The 15,156-nt window shown below is 38.6% G+C and overlaps 1 protein-coding gene across 1 annotated transcript in view; it reads right to left on the reverse strand.

Moving 5' to 3' along the window:
* Nucleotides 1-6,853: 6,853 nt before the first annotated feature.
* The window catches only part of LOC114651244 (uncharacterized), a 44,664-nt gene continuing 36,361 nt past the window's right edge, over nucleotides 6,854-15,156 (reverse strand). Inside the window, 1 exon segment of the mRNA XM_028801189.1 lies at nucleotides 6,854-6,961. Coding sequence (XP_028657022.1) covers nucleotides 6,854-6,961 — 108 coding nt within the window.

Genomic DNA, 15,156 nt, shown 5'->3' on the forward strand with positions numbered 1-15,156 from the left:
CAGATGGCACTGGCACATCAGAAAGGAGGTATTGGTGGACTGAGCAGCCATAGTATTATGCATTGGAGGGAAGTGTCCACATGGACCTTATGCAAGTCTTCATGAAACAGCACTGTGGTTATGCATTGCCCTGGCATAACTGCCACTCACTGCTACACATGCCTGAAGTGGTGTATCAAATGGGCTGATTAGAGAATGGTGGTTTGCTGATGAAAGCAGATACTGTCTGAGAAAGAATGCTGGTTGTGTGTGTCTGATGAAGATCTGGTGAGTGGTTACATCCATTGCCTGCTACACATATTTGGTGTTTTCTGGGCATTATGATGTAGGATGCTATAAATTATACTGCATGTTCACGTCTGGTGTTTGTGGAGAGGGCATTAACCAGTGCTACCTGCATCAGTGATATTATCCAGCTGGTCCTAATCCTATTCCTGCATGAAATGGGAGACATGTTCTTCCAGCAAGACAAGGCCAGCTGAGATTCTGACTTGTTGTGCACTGGAGACTATTCATCACTTCCCATGGCCAGCAAGCTCACTGGACCTCTTCTTGATTAAGCCTATATAGGAAGACATTTATATTCTGTATAATTGTTTTCATGACAGGGTACCGGCCTGTATCGCAGCATGGGTAAGTTACACCTGATATTAGTGTGACTATACTGTAACACTAATGACACTGTGCGCACCAAATAAAATACTTTGTGGGTCTAATTATGTTCTTAACACACTCCGATGGCTGTCCAGCTTGAATCTCAGTTCCATCTTGGGAAGTCTACATGGTGTTCTTTTTTCCCTTTCCAGTAGTGTATAAATGCACTGCAGACCCCTTCCATCCAATTCATTTTAAAGTTTGATGGAAAAGCCATCCTGCCTGGAGAAACCCCTCTATCCAATCCTGCTCAAACTCCAGTAATTGCATAAATGGTGCACAACATCATCTACAAAGCATGAAGACCACTTCACAGAGTACTGTATTTCACTGTAGCACAAACAACAGCTTCCATAGCGCTATGAGCACTGCCTATCGATGTCAGAGGTGTGAACACTTTGGGGTCCTCCATTGATCTTGGGACTTTAATCACAACATCTTCTGCCCTCTACCTTTACTATATTGTATTACAGTATTTCTCACTGGATTCCTTTGGGGTGTCATTCTTACTTTCCACTACTACAAAGGGTACTTTACGCGCTATAGGAATTTTCCAGATTGCCATTTTAGATGTCAAAACTTCTTACTTCATTTTCTTCATGTGTGTTTCTAGTAAAATGTTTTGGGAAATCTAAAAGATTGAATTGGATTAAGCATTGTTTGAGAATGAGATGAGATGAGACTACTGCTCAAAAAGTAATTGAAGATTAGCTGTGTGTTTCTGTGAAAATACAAAGCAAAATAACCACATTAAGTGGGAATCACAAAGCTCCCAATGCAGCATAACAAAAGTCACTTCTGGCTGAGCAGATTTTATATTTATTTGATATAATGAAACAAGATGAAAGGTCAGTGTTGCATCTCAGCTCAGCAAATTTGGGTAACAGCAATATCCAAATTGCCCCACTGGAAGCTGACACTTAGAAGGGTATTTTCCCACTGGGAGGATCGTATTTTCTATATTTATTATAGTGTGTGATTGTAGCAGTCGTGTGTTTGATTTAGTGTTTTGACCTTTTGTAATTATGTTTGGATTAGTGCCTCTTTTAGCTCCTGACATGTCCTCCTTCCTGTTTTTTAAACATTTTTTCTAGATCACAGATATAAATACAAATTTTAAAATCCTTTTCACCTGTTTATGGAGGCTCTTATTTGCTCTGTCTCACCGGCACAGTATATACATTTTTAGAAAGAGATTGGAAGAGAAGACATAACCAGAGCCGCACAAAGTTTATTAACCAAGAATCAAGCTTATATTTTACCAATCCAAGAGCTAAACAGGAATTATATTTAAAAAGTCAATAAAAAGTCTTAAAGCCAGATGTACATTAAACACACAATTACCAGAAAGTACACAGTTTTTATGCATTTCCTCCTATAAATGGCTGACTGTGGTAAAAAGAACTTCTGGATGTAGCTTTCTATCCAGAGATTCAAAATAATGCTGAAAATACACTTCTGCGTCTACTGTAGAGCTTTCTGTAGAATATGTTGCTGCCTTTGCCTTTGTTCTTATTCTAGCACAACAAAATATCAAAATGAGGGGAGGCCTTCAAAAAGACCCTCAAAAAAAGGTATGGAAGAAAAATATGCCACACTATTTAATTTAACAAAAGCAGGCCTTTATTAACATTAATGCTGATCCAGAACTTTAACATTAACACCCAGAATACACAAGTAACACAGTGTATATAGCTTAGCTATACCATAAATCAATCTCAGACTGCTAAATTCATACCAAACAAGACTTAGGTCATGTCTGGTGACTTGCTTGTGACCCTTAGTTAGCAGATATATTTTCAGCTTTATTATCTAAAGAGGTCATCAGTTGTCTTATCATTGACAGCCTGTCCTTAAACTCCAAGATACTCCTTTAACAAAAACAGAACTTCACATTCACATAACACTATTGGCTACCTGTGGAAATATTTTATGTGTATGTTATACTTAATAAGTACCTATAAAATACAAATCTGGTTAAAACTTAAAGAAAATAACTAGTATGATACTATTTAACATACATGAAACCCAGTTTATTACATATTGTTAAACAACTAAATCATTTTTGCTAATGATAGAATTTAAGGTCAACATAGCAGAATACAAACCCTGAATAGAGACGTATATGCACATGGCATCCAATGGTTTACTTGTTTGGGCCACAAAAAAGAAAATCATGCTTTTAAAGTTCAAAAATGCTTTAAAGTCTCCAACCAACAAAAAAAGCCTCAGAAGTGGAAGAATCCAGCTTAATACAGGCAATTCAAATTAGAAATCATTTGTAAATAAAAATTTGTACTTAATATAAATGCAAGATGCAAAAGGCAAGAAAGGGTTAGCCAAAAAACAACCCAAAGCAACTAACCCTCAAAACACAGACCAGAGAATATCCAAAAGCCAGAAAATAATCAAAGACTAAAAGGTGTAAATCAGAGGGGAAAAAAGTACAATACTCACAAAAAAAAAACAACCAAGCAAATTCCATGAACCGCAGACAGCCTTGCCACTTTTGAACACCTGAACATTCTAAACATGGGAAGGAAAACAGGGAAGGAAAAAGACCATTGCCAATTTGGAGGAGAAGCTGAGGGCATTTGAGTTAAAAGTTTCTATTCGCCTGGTTTGACTGCAGCAAAGTCGCCGCATTTTCCACAGCTCTGTGGCTTCTACCTAACTGAAAAAAAAATTGCAGAAAGAGTCCATAGCTTCACCATAACTAGTGAAGGAAGATTTCTGTTCAAAAGCAAAAGAGGTCCTCACTTCTATGGATTAGTTTTCTTGACAACTGAATTAGCTGATGTGTAGTCTTCTTTTGTATTAAAGTTGCACCTCCTGACTGAGGGTACAATTGACTTTTGGAGTCATATTAATCAGAATCTGTGTCCCAATATGAAGAAGCTAACAGTATTCATACTCACAATGTCTGCGTCAATTTATACTTGCAAGTCAAGCTTTTCTTATGCATGTCATAAAAACAAACAGACATTCCTTGCTGAGTAATTAGATTCTGCAAATTGCTCTGACCTAATGAATAAAATTATCTTAAATTTACAAAGTCTAAACAGTGCAACTGCTCACACTTATGGAAATGTGTTAACTATTTAAGTCTGTACCTTTTACTTCAATTGTGGCAAATTTCTTCACTTAACTTCTTCATAGGCTATCAAAACTTAATGTATTTCTTTTGTGCTAATGTTGAAAATAAGCAAAACTTTTCCTTAACGAAAATAAGAAAAAAATATTGAGTTTGTTTTCAATATACAGTTTATGTTGATAACTTTGCTTATTATTGGCCATTGTTTTAATAATAATAATAATTTTAATAATAATTTTTTGCATTTATATAGCGCTTTTCTCACTACGTAAAGCGCTTAGCAATTGCAGGTTAAGGACCTTGCTTAAGGGCCCAACAGAGCAGAGTCCATATTGGCATTTACGGGATTCGAACAGGCAACCTTCCGATTGCCAGTGCAGATCCCTAGCCTCAGAGCCACCACTCTGCCTACAAGTTTTGAACTTGTTCAGTCACTGTAAATGCAATTTATTAATTTTTTAAGGTATATAAACAGTCCATATCTTTGCAATTGCATTATAATACTTACATTCAGCTGCAGCAGTGTGATCTGCATAAAATTCAGGTCACTAGTAAGTCATTTGCAGATTTGCATTCCGATTGTCCCAGCTCTCCCCTGTATTTTTTCTGTATTGTGGCCCATTCACAAATAAAGTTGAATATCCCTGCTCTATATTCAATTCAGGTCCCAATAAATCATTGTTGGTTAAATATCATGCCTCACAATCATTCTTAACAAGTCTATTCAGGCTTTACAGCACTGGAGTCTGTGGACAGAAGTAGAGATATCATTACCAGAATCTCAGCTTGTCAAATATAACTCAAGGTGAACAAGTGAAATTTAACAAATGACTAAAAAGACCCTAATTTTCTTTAAATTTAAACAGTGAGTTTGAGTCCTACAGAGAGCTGCAAACAATCGGTAGACAAACAGGGAGGTAGTAACACAGATACATAAGCTCTAGTAAGATCACAGTTGCTGTTTTCATTTCCTGCAGACAAAATCCCAAGATCACAGCACTTACATGAATGGTACAATATGCAATGAAGACAGATTAATAAATTGACTGATTCCAGCACTTTGTACTGTAGTCTGCAGAGGGAAAACAATCACTATTGTCAATTTGGACTTTATTTCATCTAGAACCTACTTTGAACTATTCTTTTTGCATATTTTTTTAAACATTGTCACAATTTTTAATGTTATTGTGTATTTTCACCACCTTTTTGTTTATTGTTTCTTGCTGTGGGTGCCATCATTTTTGGCTCTTTTTTTATTTGCAATTTGACTCTGCTGCCACCACACGACCACAGGAAGTTGTGTTGTGTGATATGATCTTACTGACCATATAAAACATGATGGCACCTCCTTCTCCATGTCCAAATTTCTGGACATTTCTAAAAAATACACTTCAAGAGTTAGTTAGCTCAAATCTATTTAGAGAGTTTAGGATAGTTTTGTGTGCTTTTTGATTTTTGACATTTATAGTTAGGTTCATAAATTATTTGGACAGAGACAACTTTTTTCTAATTTTGGTTCTGTACATTACCACAATGAATTTTAAATGAAACAACTCAGATGCAGTTGAAGTGCAGACTTTCAGCTTTAATTCAGTGGGGTGAACAAAACGATTGCCTAAAAATGTGAGGCAACTAAAGCATTTTTTAACACAATCCCTTCATTTCAGGGGCTCAAAAGTAATTGGACAAATTAAATAACTGGAAATAAAATGTTAATTTCTAATACTTGGTTGAAAACCCTTTGCTGGCAATGACAGCCTGAAGTCTTGAACTCATGGACATCACCAGATGCTGGGTTTCCTCCTTTTTAATGCTCTGCCAGGCCTTTACTGCAGCGGCTTTCAGTTGCTGTTTGTTTGTGGGCCTTTCTGGCTGAAGTTTAGTCTTCAACAAGTGAAATGCATGCTCAATTGGGTTAAGATCAGGTGACTGACTTGGCCATTCAAGAATTTTCCACTTCTTTGCTTTAATAAACTCCTGGGTTGCTTTGGCTGTATGTTTTGGGTCATTGTCCATCTGTATCATGAAACGCCGCCCAATCAATTTGACTGCATTTAGCTGGATTTGAGCAGACAGTATGTCTCTGAACACCTCAGAATTCATTCAGCTGCTTCTCTCCTGTGTCACATCATCAATAAACACTAGTGTCCCAGTGCCACTGGCAGCCATGCACGCCCAAGCCATCACACTGCCTCCACCATGTTTTACAGATGATGTGGTATGCTTTGGATAATGAGCTGTTCCACGCCTTCTCCATACTTTTTTCTTGCCATCATTCTGGTAGAGGTTGATCTTGGTTTCATTTGTCCAAAGAATGTTTTTCCAGAACTGTGCTGGATTTTTTAGATGTTGTTTAGCAAAGTGGCAAAGAGGCTTATGAGTGGCTTGCACCTTGCAGTGCACCCTCTGTATTTACTTTCATGCAGTCTTCTCTTTATGGTAGACTTGGATATCGATACGCCTTCCCCCTGGAGAGTGTTGTTTACTTGGTTGGCTGTTGTGAAGGGGTTTCTCTTCACCATGGAAATGATTCTGCGACCATCCACCACTGTTGTCTTCCATGGACGTCCAGGTCTTTTTGCGTTGCTGAGTTCACCAGTGCTTGCTTTCTTTCTCAGGATGTACCAAACTGTAGATTGCGCCACTCGTAATATTGTATCAATTTCTCGGATGGGTTTTTTCTGTTTTTGCAGCTTAAGGATGGCTTCTTTCACCTGCACGTTCAGCTCCTTAGACCGCATGTTGTCTGTTCACAGCAAAATCTTCCACATGCAAGCACCACACCTCAAATCAACTCCAGGCCTTTTATCTGCTTAATTGATACTGACATAATGACAGACTTGCCCACACCTGCCCATGAAATAGCCTTTGAGTCAATTGTCCAATTACTTTTGAGCCCCTGAAATGAAGGGATTGTGCTAAAAAAATGCTTTAGTTGCCTCACATTTTTATGCAATCGTTTTGTTCACCCCACTGAATTAAAGCTGAAAGTCTGCACTTCAACTGCATCTGAGTTGTTTCATTTAAAATTCATTGTGGTAATGTACAGAACCAAAATTAGAAAAAAGTTGTCTCTGTCCCAATATTTATGGACTTAACTGTATGTTAGGCTTTGACAATCATTTCTTCGTTGTCTTTCCAGTGTTTTGTGTTTATTTCAGCTTCTCTTTCATCTCCTGGCCCAACACCTCCTTTGCCATTTCTTTGCATGCCCTTTAAATCAGTGCAAAACAGCTATTATGTTAACGGTATTAGACATTTTTGACCAGCCAAATATTATGCACTGAGACATTTTCTAACTCAAGAGAAAGACTTCAGTCCACTTCCTCTTAATGAGCTGGACAACCATTATCATCAAATATTACTCACAGGTAAGTACGGCATGACTGCCTTCCATAGTGAAGTCCGTGGATCAAAAGGGGACTAATAAGAAATATTTAAGATTCAACTAAATGAAGGTAAGCTGAAAAGTCAATGTTAGAGCTAAAAGAAGTTGCCCAGATTGCAAGTGCTTATCAGTCTAACATCTAAGAGGAACTGGGCAGCCCCATCATGGTCCTAGAATAAAGAAAAAATCTTGCATAGACAATAAAGATGAAAATCTGCGTGTCAGTGTAGGAAGAAGAGCTATGACAGGGGATGGAAAGATTAAAAGTATAGTGGGTGCCCAGGAGGTAATGAACCTGAAAGTGCTAGAAAAAGAGAGATAGAAGGAGATGAAAAGATGTTGCCTACAGATAGCATTGAAAGGGATTCACTCAAACACATTAGTTAAGCAACCTAGATTGGGCAAAAACTACCTAAACCTAATTTTTGATAGAGAATGAGGTTGAGGAGGATTTGCAAAAGTCTAAAACACTGCCTGACCAAGATTGTGGTGCCAGGTCAGCAGAGAGTTTGGGGCAATGTTGCTCTTTTACGGTAAGGCAAATGTCCTCAAGCTGGGAATTTGGATAACTGTGATTATTTATGACAGGGAGAAAGAAAGGTGCCTTGGAAATGTGGACATTTTAAGGCTACTAGTGCTCAATTTTAATGACATACGAAGAGTCTCTAGGGCTTGCCCACGTCTCCAGAATTGATTAACAGAGCTTGGCTGGGGAAAAAATCTTAGAATAAGGTATAAAGTAGCCTCTGGTCTGAGGTGAGTTACAGCAAAGCTTACTGATGGAGGAAAATAGGCCAGAAATGGAGAGAGGTGAGAAGACGGTGCTTAGTGTGATGCTTACGAAAGTGGGCAAGCTGGTGAGCTGCCCTACCAGTCATCTGAGAACAGGCCGAAAAAAGGAACAGGATCTAGTATGTGACATGTTCTTATGACTGTTTGAATATTGCCATTGTGTAACCACACCCTGAGTAATAAAAAATGTTTTTGCCTCTCTCTCTGTTGTGTTGTGTTGGCAGTCGTGAGAGTGTAGAATGTTACTTTTCTGTTACAAAGTGTTTACCATTGTCTCAAACAGATGTTTGATTTCTTTTTCAAGTGCAAACTTATAAGTTTGGTTAAATGTATTTCAACAAATGAATCACAAATTCTTTGTACAAAACTTAGCATACTTCAGTGATCTTGCATTCTTGAAGCAGACAGGAAAATGAGATAGTGCACCTCTCTGAATCCATTTTTCATGCAACCACCTCAGTCTAAATAATGTGTCTGGGCTATTATGTCTTCCTGGATTACAGATATTGGAGCTTCTAAGGTCAGTGGTTGTTACCATATTTTGAGTTATGCTAGGCCTCCAGCTTATACTGAATTCAATTTGCCAGGCAAGCCTTTAACATCAGCTACAAGTCTAAGCCAAGCCTATGGCATTCCCACTCCTTACAGTATCAACCTAGCACTTAAGTTATTAATATATGAATCATAGCACTATTATAAGAGCGGAAATTGCTTTTTCTGACTTGTCACTGTCTACATTTTCATTTTTCATCATACTTTAATCTGTCTCTATTACATGCAATAGACCCAAAATATTCCAACCCCTCACTTTCTACACACTTTACAGTCATGGCCCAAACTTTGAGAATGTTTTTAGATCTTTTTGTCAGATGTTTTTGTGGTATGATTACAAGCATTTCATAAGTTTCAAAGGCTTTTATTGACAATTACAATAACTTTATGCAAAGAGTAAATACTTGCAGTGTTGGCCCTTCTTTTTCAAGACCTCTGCAATTCACACTGGCATGCTGTCAATCAACTTCTGGGCCAAATCCTGACTGATGGCAGAATCAATGCATAATCAATGCTTGGAGTTTGTCAGAATTTTCTGAAGCTACTCCAGCATTGTCTTGGCTATATACTTCCAGTCATCATCATGCTAAAAGGTGAACCTTTGTCCCAGTCTGAGACTGTGTGCACTCCAGAGCAGGGCCTCTCTGGCTGCGTTCATCCTTCCATCAATCCAGATGAGACTTCCTGTCCCTACCACAGAGAAGCACCCCAATAGCATGATGCTGCCATCATCATAAGTTACCATAGGGATGGTATGAGGCACATGATGAGCAGTGCCTGGTCATCACCAGACATAGTGCTTGGAGTCCAGCCCAAAGAGTTCACTTTTGACTTATGAGACCAGAGAATCTTTTTCCTCTATCTATCACAGTCCTTTAAACTGTCATATGCTTTCTACTCAAGAGTGGCTTCCTTCTAGCCACTCTACCATAAATGCTTGATTGATGGGATGAAGATCATCACTGGCTGCAGCTCAAAGCGGGGTACCACCATCGAGAGAGACGTGAAGAGAGCAAACCAAATGAACATCTTCTTTAACAGGTTTGACCACCCTAACCCACTCTCACCTCGGAGTACTGCACTCTGTACACATCCTTCTGCTGATACCAACATAGGAGAGACATCCCCACCCACAATTACAGCAGCGCAAGTGAGCAGAGAGCTGAGGAAACTTCGTGCCAGCAAAGCAACAGGTCCAGATGGAGTATCGCCATGACTGCTGAAGGTCTGTGCATCAGAGCTGGGGGGTCCTCTACAGCGCATCTTCAACCTGAGCCTGGAACAGGGGAAAGTCCCGAGGGTTTGGAAAACATCTTGCATCACCCCAGTCCCAAAGGTATCACGTCCTGGTGAGCTGTCCACCAGAGGGTGTAAACGTTGAACATTATTCAAGTTATTGTCTGTTTTTTACCTGCATTTTTTTTATTACTCTTTAATTTAATATTTTTTGCTGCTGGAGTATGTGAATTTCCCCCTGGGATTAATAAAGTATCTATCTATCTATCTATCTATCTATCTATCTATCTATCTATCTATCTATCTATCTATCTATCTATCTATCTATCTATCTAATGGAGTGCTGAGATGGTCATCCTTCAAATAGGTTTTCCCACCTCAGTAGAGGACTTCTGAAGCTCTGTTAGTGCTTCTTGCCTAGTTAGGTTCTAAATGGGCAAGATACCTTTATAGGTTCTTGCCCGGTTTCTCAGTTTGGCCAAATGAACAGCTTTAGGAAGAGTTACTGGTGGTTCCAAACTTCTTCAATTTCACAATTATTGCTCCTGGGAACACTCAAAGCTGTAGAAATGGTTTTATACCTTTACTCTGATCTATGCCTCAACATAACATAACATAGTGGATGTGTATAAAGAGCCCCTTGGACTTTGTGGCTTGATTATTGTTCTAACATGCAGTGTAAATTGCAGAACATTATACAGTATATACAGGAGTGTGCTTTTCTAAATGATGTCCATTCGATTCAGTTTGCCACACTTCGACTCCAATCTAGTTGTAAACTCATCTCCAGTATGTTTAAAGCAAACAAGATGCTGCAGCAAAGGGTCTAAATAATTAAATAAATGAGAGATTTCAGTTGTTGATTTTTAATAAATTTGCAAACATTTCTAAAAACATGTTTTTATTTTGCGTAGATGGATGGGTAGAAATTGCATGATTATCCATTCCAAATTAAATTTACAACACAGTAAAGTATGCAGAAAGTTAAATGATGGGAATCCTCTATGAACCCATATAGCATTAAATCCAAGTCCTTCCAGGATGGTTTAGTCTCATCAGCTACAGTACATTACAGTTCATGCTCCTTGTTTCAGTTAAGCCCCCATGTGTCTTCCCCACACTAAGCAACTAATAATCTGATAACAGGCCTTGCTGTTTGCTGTACTTTCAATATATGAACCCAGATTCTTTGACAAAACAGTTTCAATCATTAAGTGCTCTAAAGATCAGCAGCACTGTTTCATGGGAAGTTAATGATAGTTAAGTTCTTTTATAACATACCAAGAATATTCTTTTAAATGTGGCCTATGGGAGAGTTAAGTGGTCTATCCATACATTATAGAAAATACATTTTCAAGTGTTCTTTTCATTACTACAGAAATGAGAATCATTCTCTCAACGTTTCTGTCTTCAAAAGAAGGTCAGGCTAACTGCTGTCCAACTTAGGCTATTGTAAATCCTCCACGAGGAGCATAGCAGAAAAAAAAGGTCATGTAATCCCCTCTGGTATCTTCCCAGGCCATGCTGAACTCTGTATTTTTAGTACATACTGCATGACAAAATATTCTCAATCCTACATAATCCAGTTCAAGTTTGCAGGTAGCTGGATACCATCCCACAACCTTGGACACAAGGCAGGAGTCAATTCCTTGATAAGGGAAATCCTTGGACACCCACACACACACATCGCTACATATCGCTACTCTCTATACATTCGCTAATTGTTTAACTCACTTATCCAGTTCATTGCCCATTCAAGTAAAATTCGTCACTAATCCTAGATCAGATACCTATACATCTCAAATCACAAACTGGGCTACCACGCTTAAACACACTGGACTTATTTGCCACCTGCAATTAACAGGCACACATATATGTTGAATGTTAAAAGAAAAGCTATGGAGCTATGAGGCAGCAGGGCTAACCACTGCACCACCATGCCACCCCCTCACTGCATATTTTTTTCATAAGATATTGGTTTTCTTTCTTCCTTCATCTCTGAAAATGAAAGAGCCACTTGTTTTTTAGCTCCCAACTCCCATGATTTTATCCTTATTATTGAAGTCACTCCCTCACGATCCTGTTCTCTCTCTCTCATTCTCTTTGTGTGCCCACCTCCTTCAGCAATACCCAGACAGCCAATCAGAGACTCAGGCTGTTTTACAGTTTAGATGTTCAGCTGCTTGGTGCCATAGCAACAGAGAAAAGATCTCACCAATGAGGATACAGCCACGCTGTCTGCCAAATTAAACACACACAGTTTCTATAGCAGAGATTGCATTGCTACATATGAACTAGAAAAAGGAAAGAATTTTTTTTTTTTTTTTTTTGCAGAACAAACTAGTAATAATCTTCTGTCTTCAACAAAAAGTAAATCTTAACTAAAGGTAAATGAGGAATGGTAGTTGCAGTCCGCAGATCTTTATAATGGAATTCAGTTCTGTCCTTTATTTATGATTTTTACTCATGTTACAACAAATAAAATTGAAAATTTTCAAAATTTCTATGAAGCTAATAAATTATAAAAAAAACAAGCAGGTGACAAGTGCCCAGCCTGTCTTTCTAGTATACACAGACAACACATCATTTTACAGTATAAGACAAGGTATACATTTGGTTTCTTTCCTAATTGAAATGCTTCACATGCACAGGGATTAGTGTAGCGCTAGATAATCTGCCCATCGAGAGCACGTGGCAAATCAGTGGATCTGAGAGGGAGGGAGGAAGGCAGAGTGCTTCATTTCATTCAAGATGCGGTGTAAGAGCAATAGAGCTATGTCAGGGTCACACACAAATATCCCTACTTCCGTCTGCTAGTGAAAGGCATTCAAGCGAAGTGCGGTGAGGAGCAAACGCTCGCGGCACATCCTGGCAAGACACAGAGGAGAATACAGATGACTAGACAGCCGTGAGGCTGCATAAATGATCTACTTCACATTTCTAGAGCTGGGTCAGTATGCCCTAGCCATGGCACATGCAGTGTTACACAGTCAATATCGACAAATGGTGATTGAAGAATTACCATGAGGCTGACTGAATCAAAAGTTTATTGTGTCTTGCTGAGTGGTAGTCCCCGTGCTATTAAAATCAAATTCCAACCATATTAAAAAAAAACTTAATTCTAAAACCTTACCTTTCCATCTTTAATGGGAAAATATTGTCCTTCATTACCTCCTGCATGGCTTATTGCTGTTCTCTGTTCACAAGTTCTCCAGCAGACATATCCAATCAATTATTTCAAATGTTGAAAGCCCAGTTTGACCAGGTGTTTTACAAAGTAATTGAAGTTAGTTTTCAAATTAGCAAAATAAAATTCAAGTGTTCTGAATGGATTGCAAATAACAAAAAAACAAACTTATGAAAATGGAAGTCTTCAAAATTAGAACTTAGCTGACAGTAAATGGAAGTTCATTAACAATATGAGATGACAACGCAGTAAAAAGGAGATTACCACTGAATCAAATTGCAGAATTAAATCAACTGATTAACATGAAGTATGGCTGATTAACATGTGTGCAGTCTAATTTAACATGCCCACTGTCAGCTCAAACCAGTCTGGCCATTCTCCTCTTACCTCTTTCATCAACAAGGCATTTCCATCCTCAGGACTGCTGCTCACTGGATATTTTTGTTTTTCATACCATTCTGCGTAAACGCTGGAGACAGTTGTGCAGGAAAATCTCAGGAGATCAAAAGTTATAGAAATACTCAAACCAGCCCATCTGACAGCAACAATCACGCCACAGTCAAAATCATTAAGATCACATTTTTTCAACATTCTGGCATTTGATGTGAACATTAACTGAAGCTTCTAACCTATACATGCATGATTTCATGCAAAGCACTGCTGCCATATGATTGGCTGATTAGATACAGTCTTATGAAAAAGTTTGGGAACCCCTCTCAGCCTGCATAATAATTTACTCTACTTTCAACAAAAAAAATAATGGTGGTATGTCTTTCATTTCCTAGGAACATCTGAGTACTGGGGTGTTTTCCAAACAAAGATTTTTAGTGAAGCAGTAATTAGTTGTATGAAATTAAATCAAATGTGGAAAACTGGCTGTGCAAAAATTTGGGTCCCCTTGTAATTTTGCTGATTTGAATGCATGTAACTGCTCAATACTGATTACTTGCAACACCAAATTGGTTGGATTAGCTCGTTAAGCCTTGAACTTCATAGACAGGTGTGTCCAATCATGTGAAAAGGTATTTAAGGTGGTCAATTGCAAGTTGTGCTTCCATTTGACTCTCCTCTGAAGAGTAACAGCATGGGATCCTCAAAACAACTCTCAAAAGATCTGAAAATAAAGATTGTTCAGTATCATGGTTTAGGGGAAGGCTACAAAAAGCTATCTCAGAGGTTTAAACTGTCAGTTTCCACTGTAAGGAATGTGATCAGGAAATGGAAGGCCACAGGCACAGTTGCTGTTAAACCCCGGTCTGGCAGGCCAAGAAAAATACAGGAGAAGCATATGTGCAGGATTGTGAGAATGGTTACAGACAACCCACAGATCACCTGCAAGAACATCTTGTTGCAGATGGTGTATCTGTACATCGTTCTACAATTCAGCGCAATTTGTATAAAGAACATCTGTATGGCAGGGTGGTACTCACACCGCAAACAGAGTCACTTTTTGTATGCAAATACTCATTTAGACAAGCCAGATTCATTTTGGAACAAAGTGCTTTGGACTGATGAGACAAAAATTAAGTTATTTAGTCATAACAAAAAGCGCTTTGCATGGCGGAAGAAGAACACCGCATTCCAAGAAAAACACCTGCTACCTACTGTCAAATTTGGTGGAGGTTCCATCATGCTGTGGGGCTGTGGGGCTAGTTCAGGGACTGGGGCCCTTGTTAAAGTCAAGGGTCGGATGAATTCAACCCAATATCAAGAAATTCTTTGGGATAATGTTCAAGCATTAGTCACAAAGTTGAAGTTACACAGGGGTTGGATATTCCAACAAGACAATGACCCAAAACACAGTTCGAAATCTACAAAGGCATTCATGCAGAGGGAGAAGTACAATGTTCTGGAATGGCCATCACAGTCCCCTGACTTGAATATCATTGAAACTCTATGGGATGATTTGAAGCAGGCCGTCCATGCTCGGCAGCCATCAAATTTAACTGAACTGGAGAGATTTTGTATGGAAGAATGGTCAAAAATACCTCCATCCAGAATCCAGACACTCATCAAAGGCTATACAAGGCATCTAGAGGCTGTTATATTTGCAAAAGGAGGCTTAACTAAGTATTGATGTAATATCTCTGTTGGGGTGCCCAAATTTATGCACCTGTCTAATTAGATTATGATGCATATTGCATATTTTCTGTTAATCCAATAAATTTATTGTCACTGCCGAAATACTACTGTTTCCATAAGGCATGTCATATATTAAAAGGAAGTTGTTACTTTGAAAGCTCAGCCAATGAT

This window comes from Erpetoichthys calabaricus, chromosome 4 (assembly GCF_900747795.2).
Source record: "Erpetoichthys calabaricus chromosome 4, fErpCal1.3, whole genome shotgun sequence".
Classification (NCBI taxonomy): domain Eukaryota; kingdom Metazoa; phylum Chordata; class Cladistia; order Polypteriformes; family Polypteridae; genus Erpetoichthys; species Erpetoichthys calabaricus.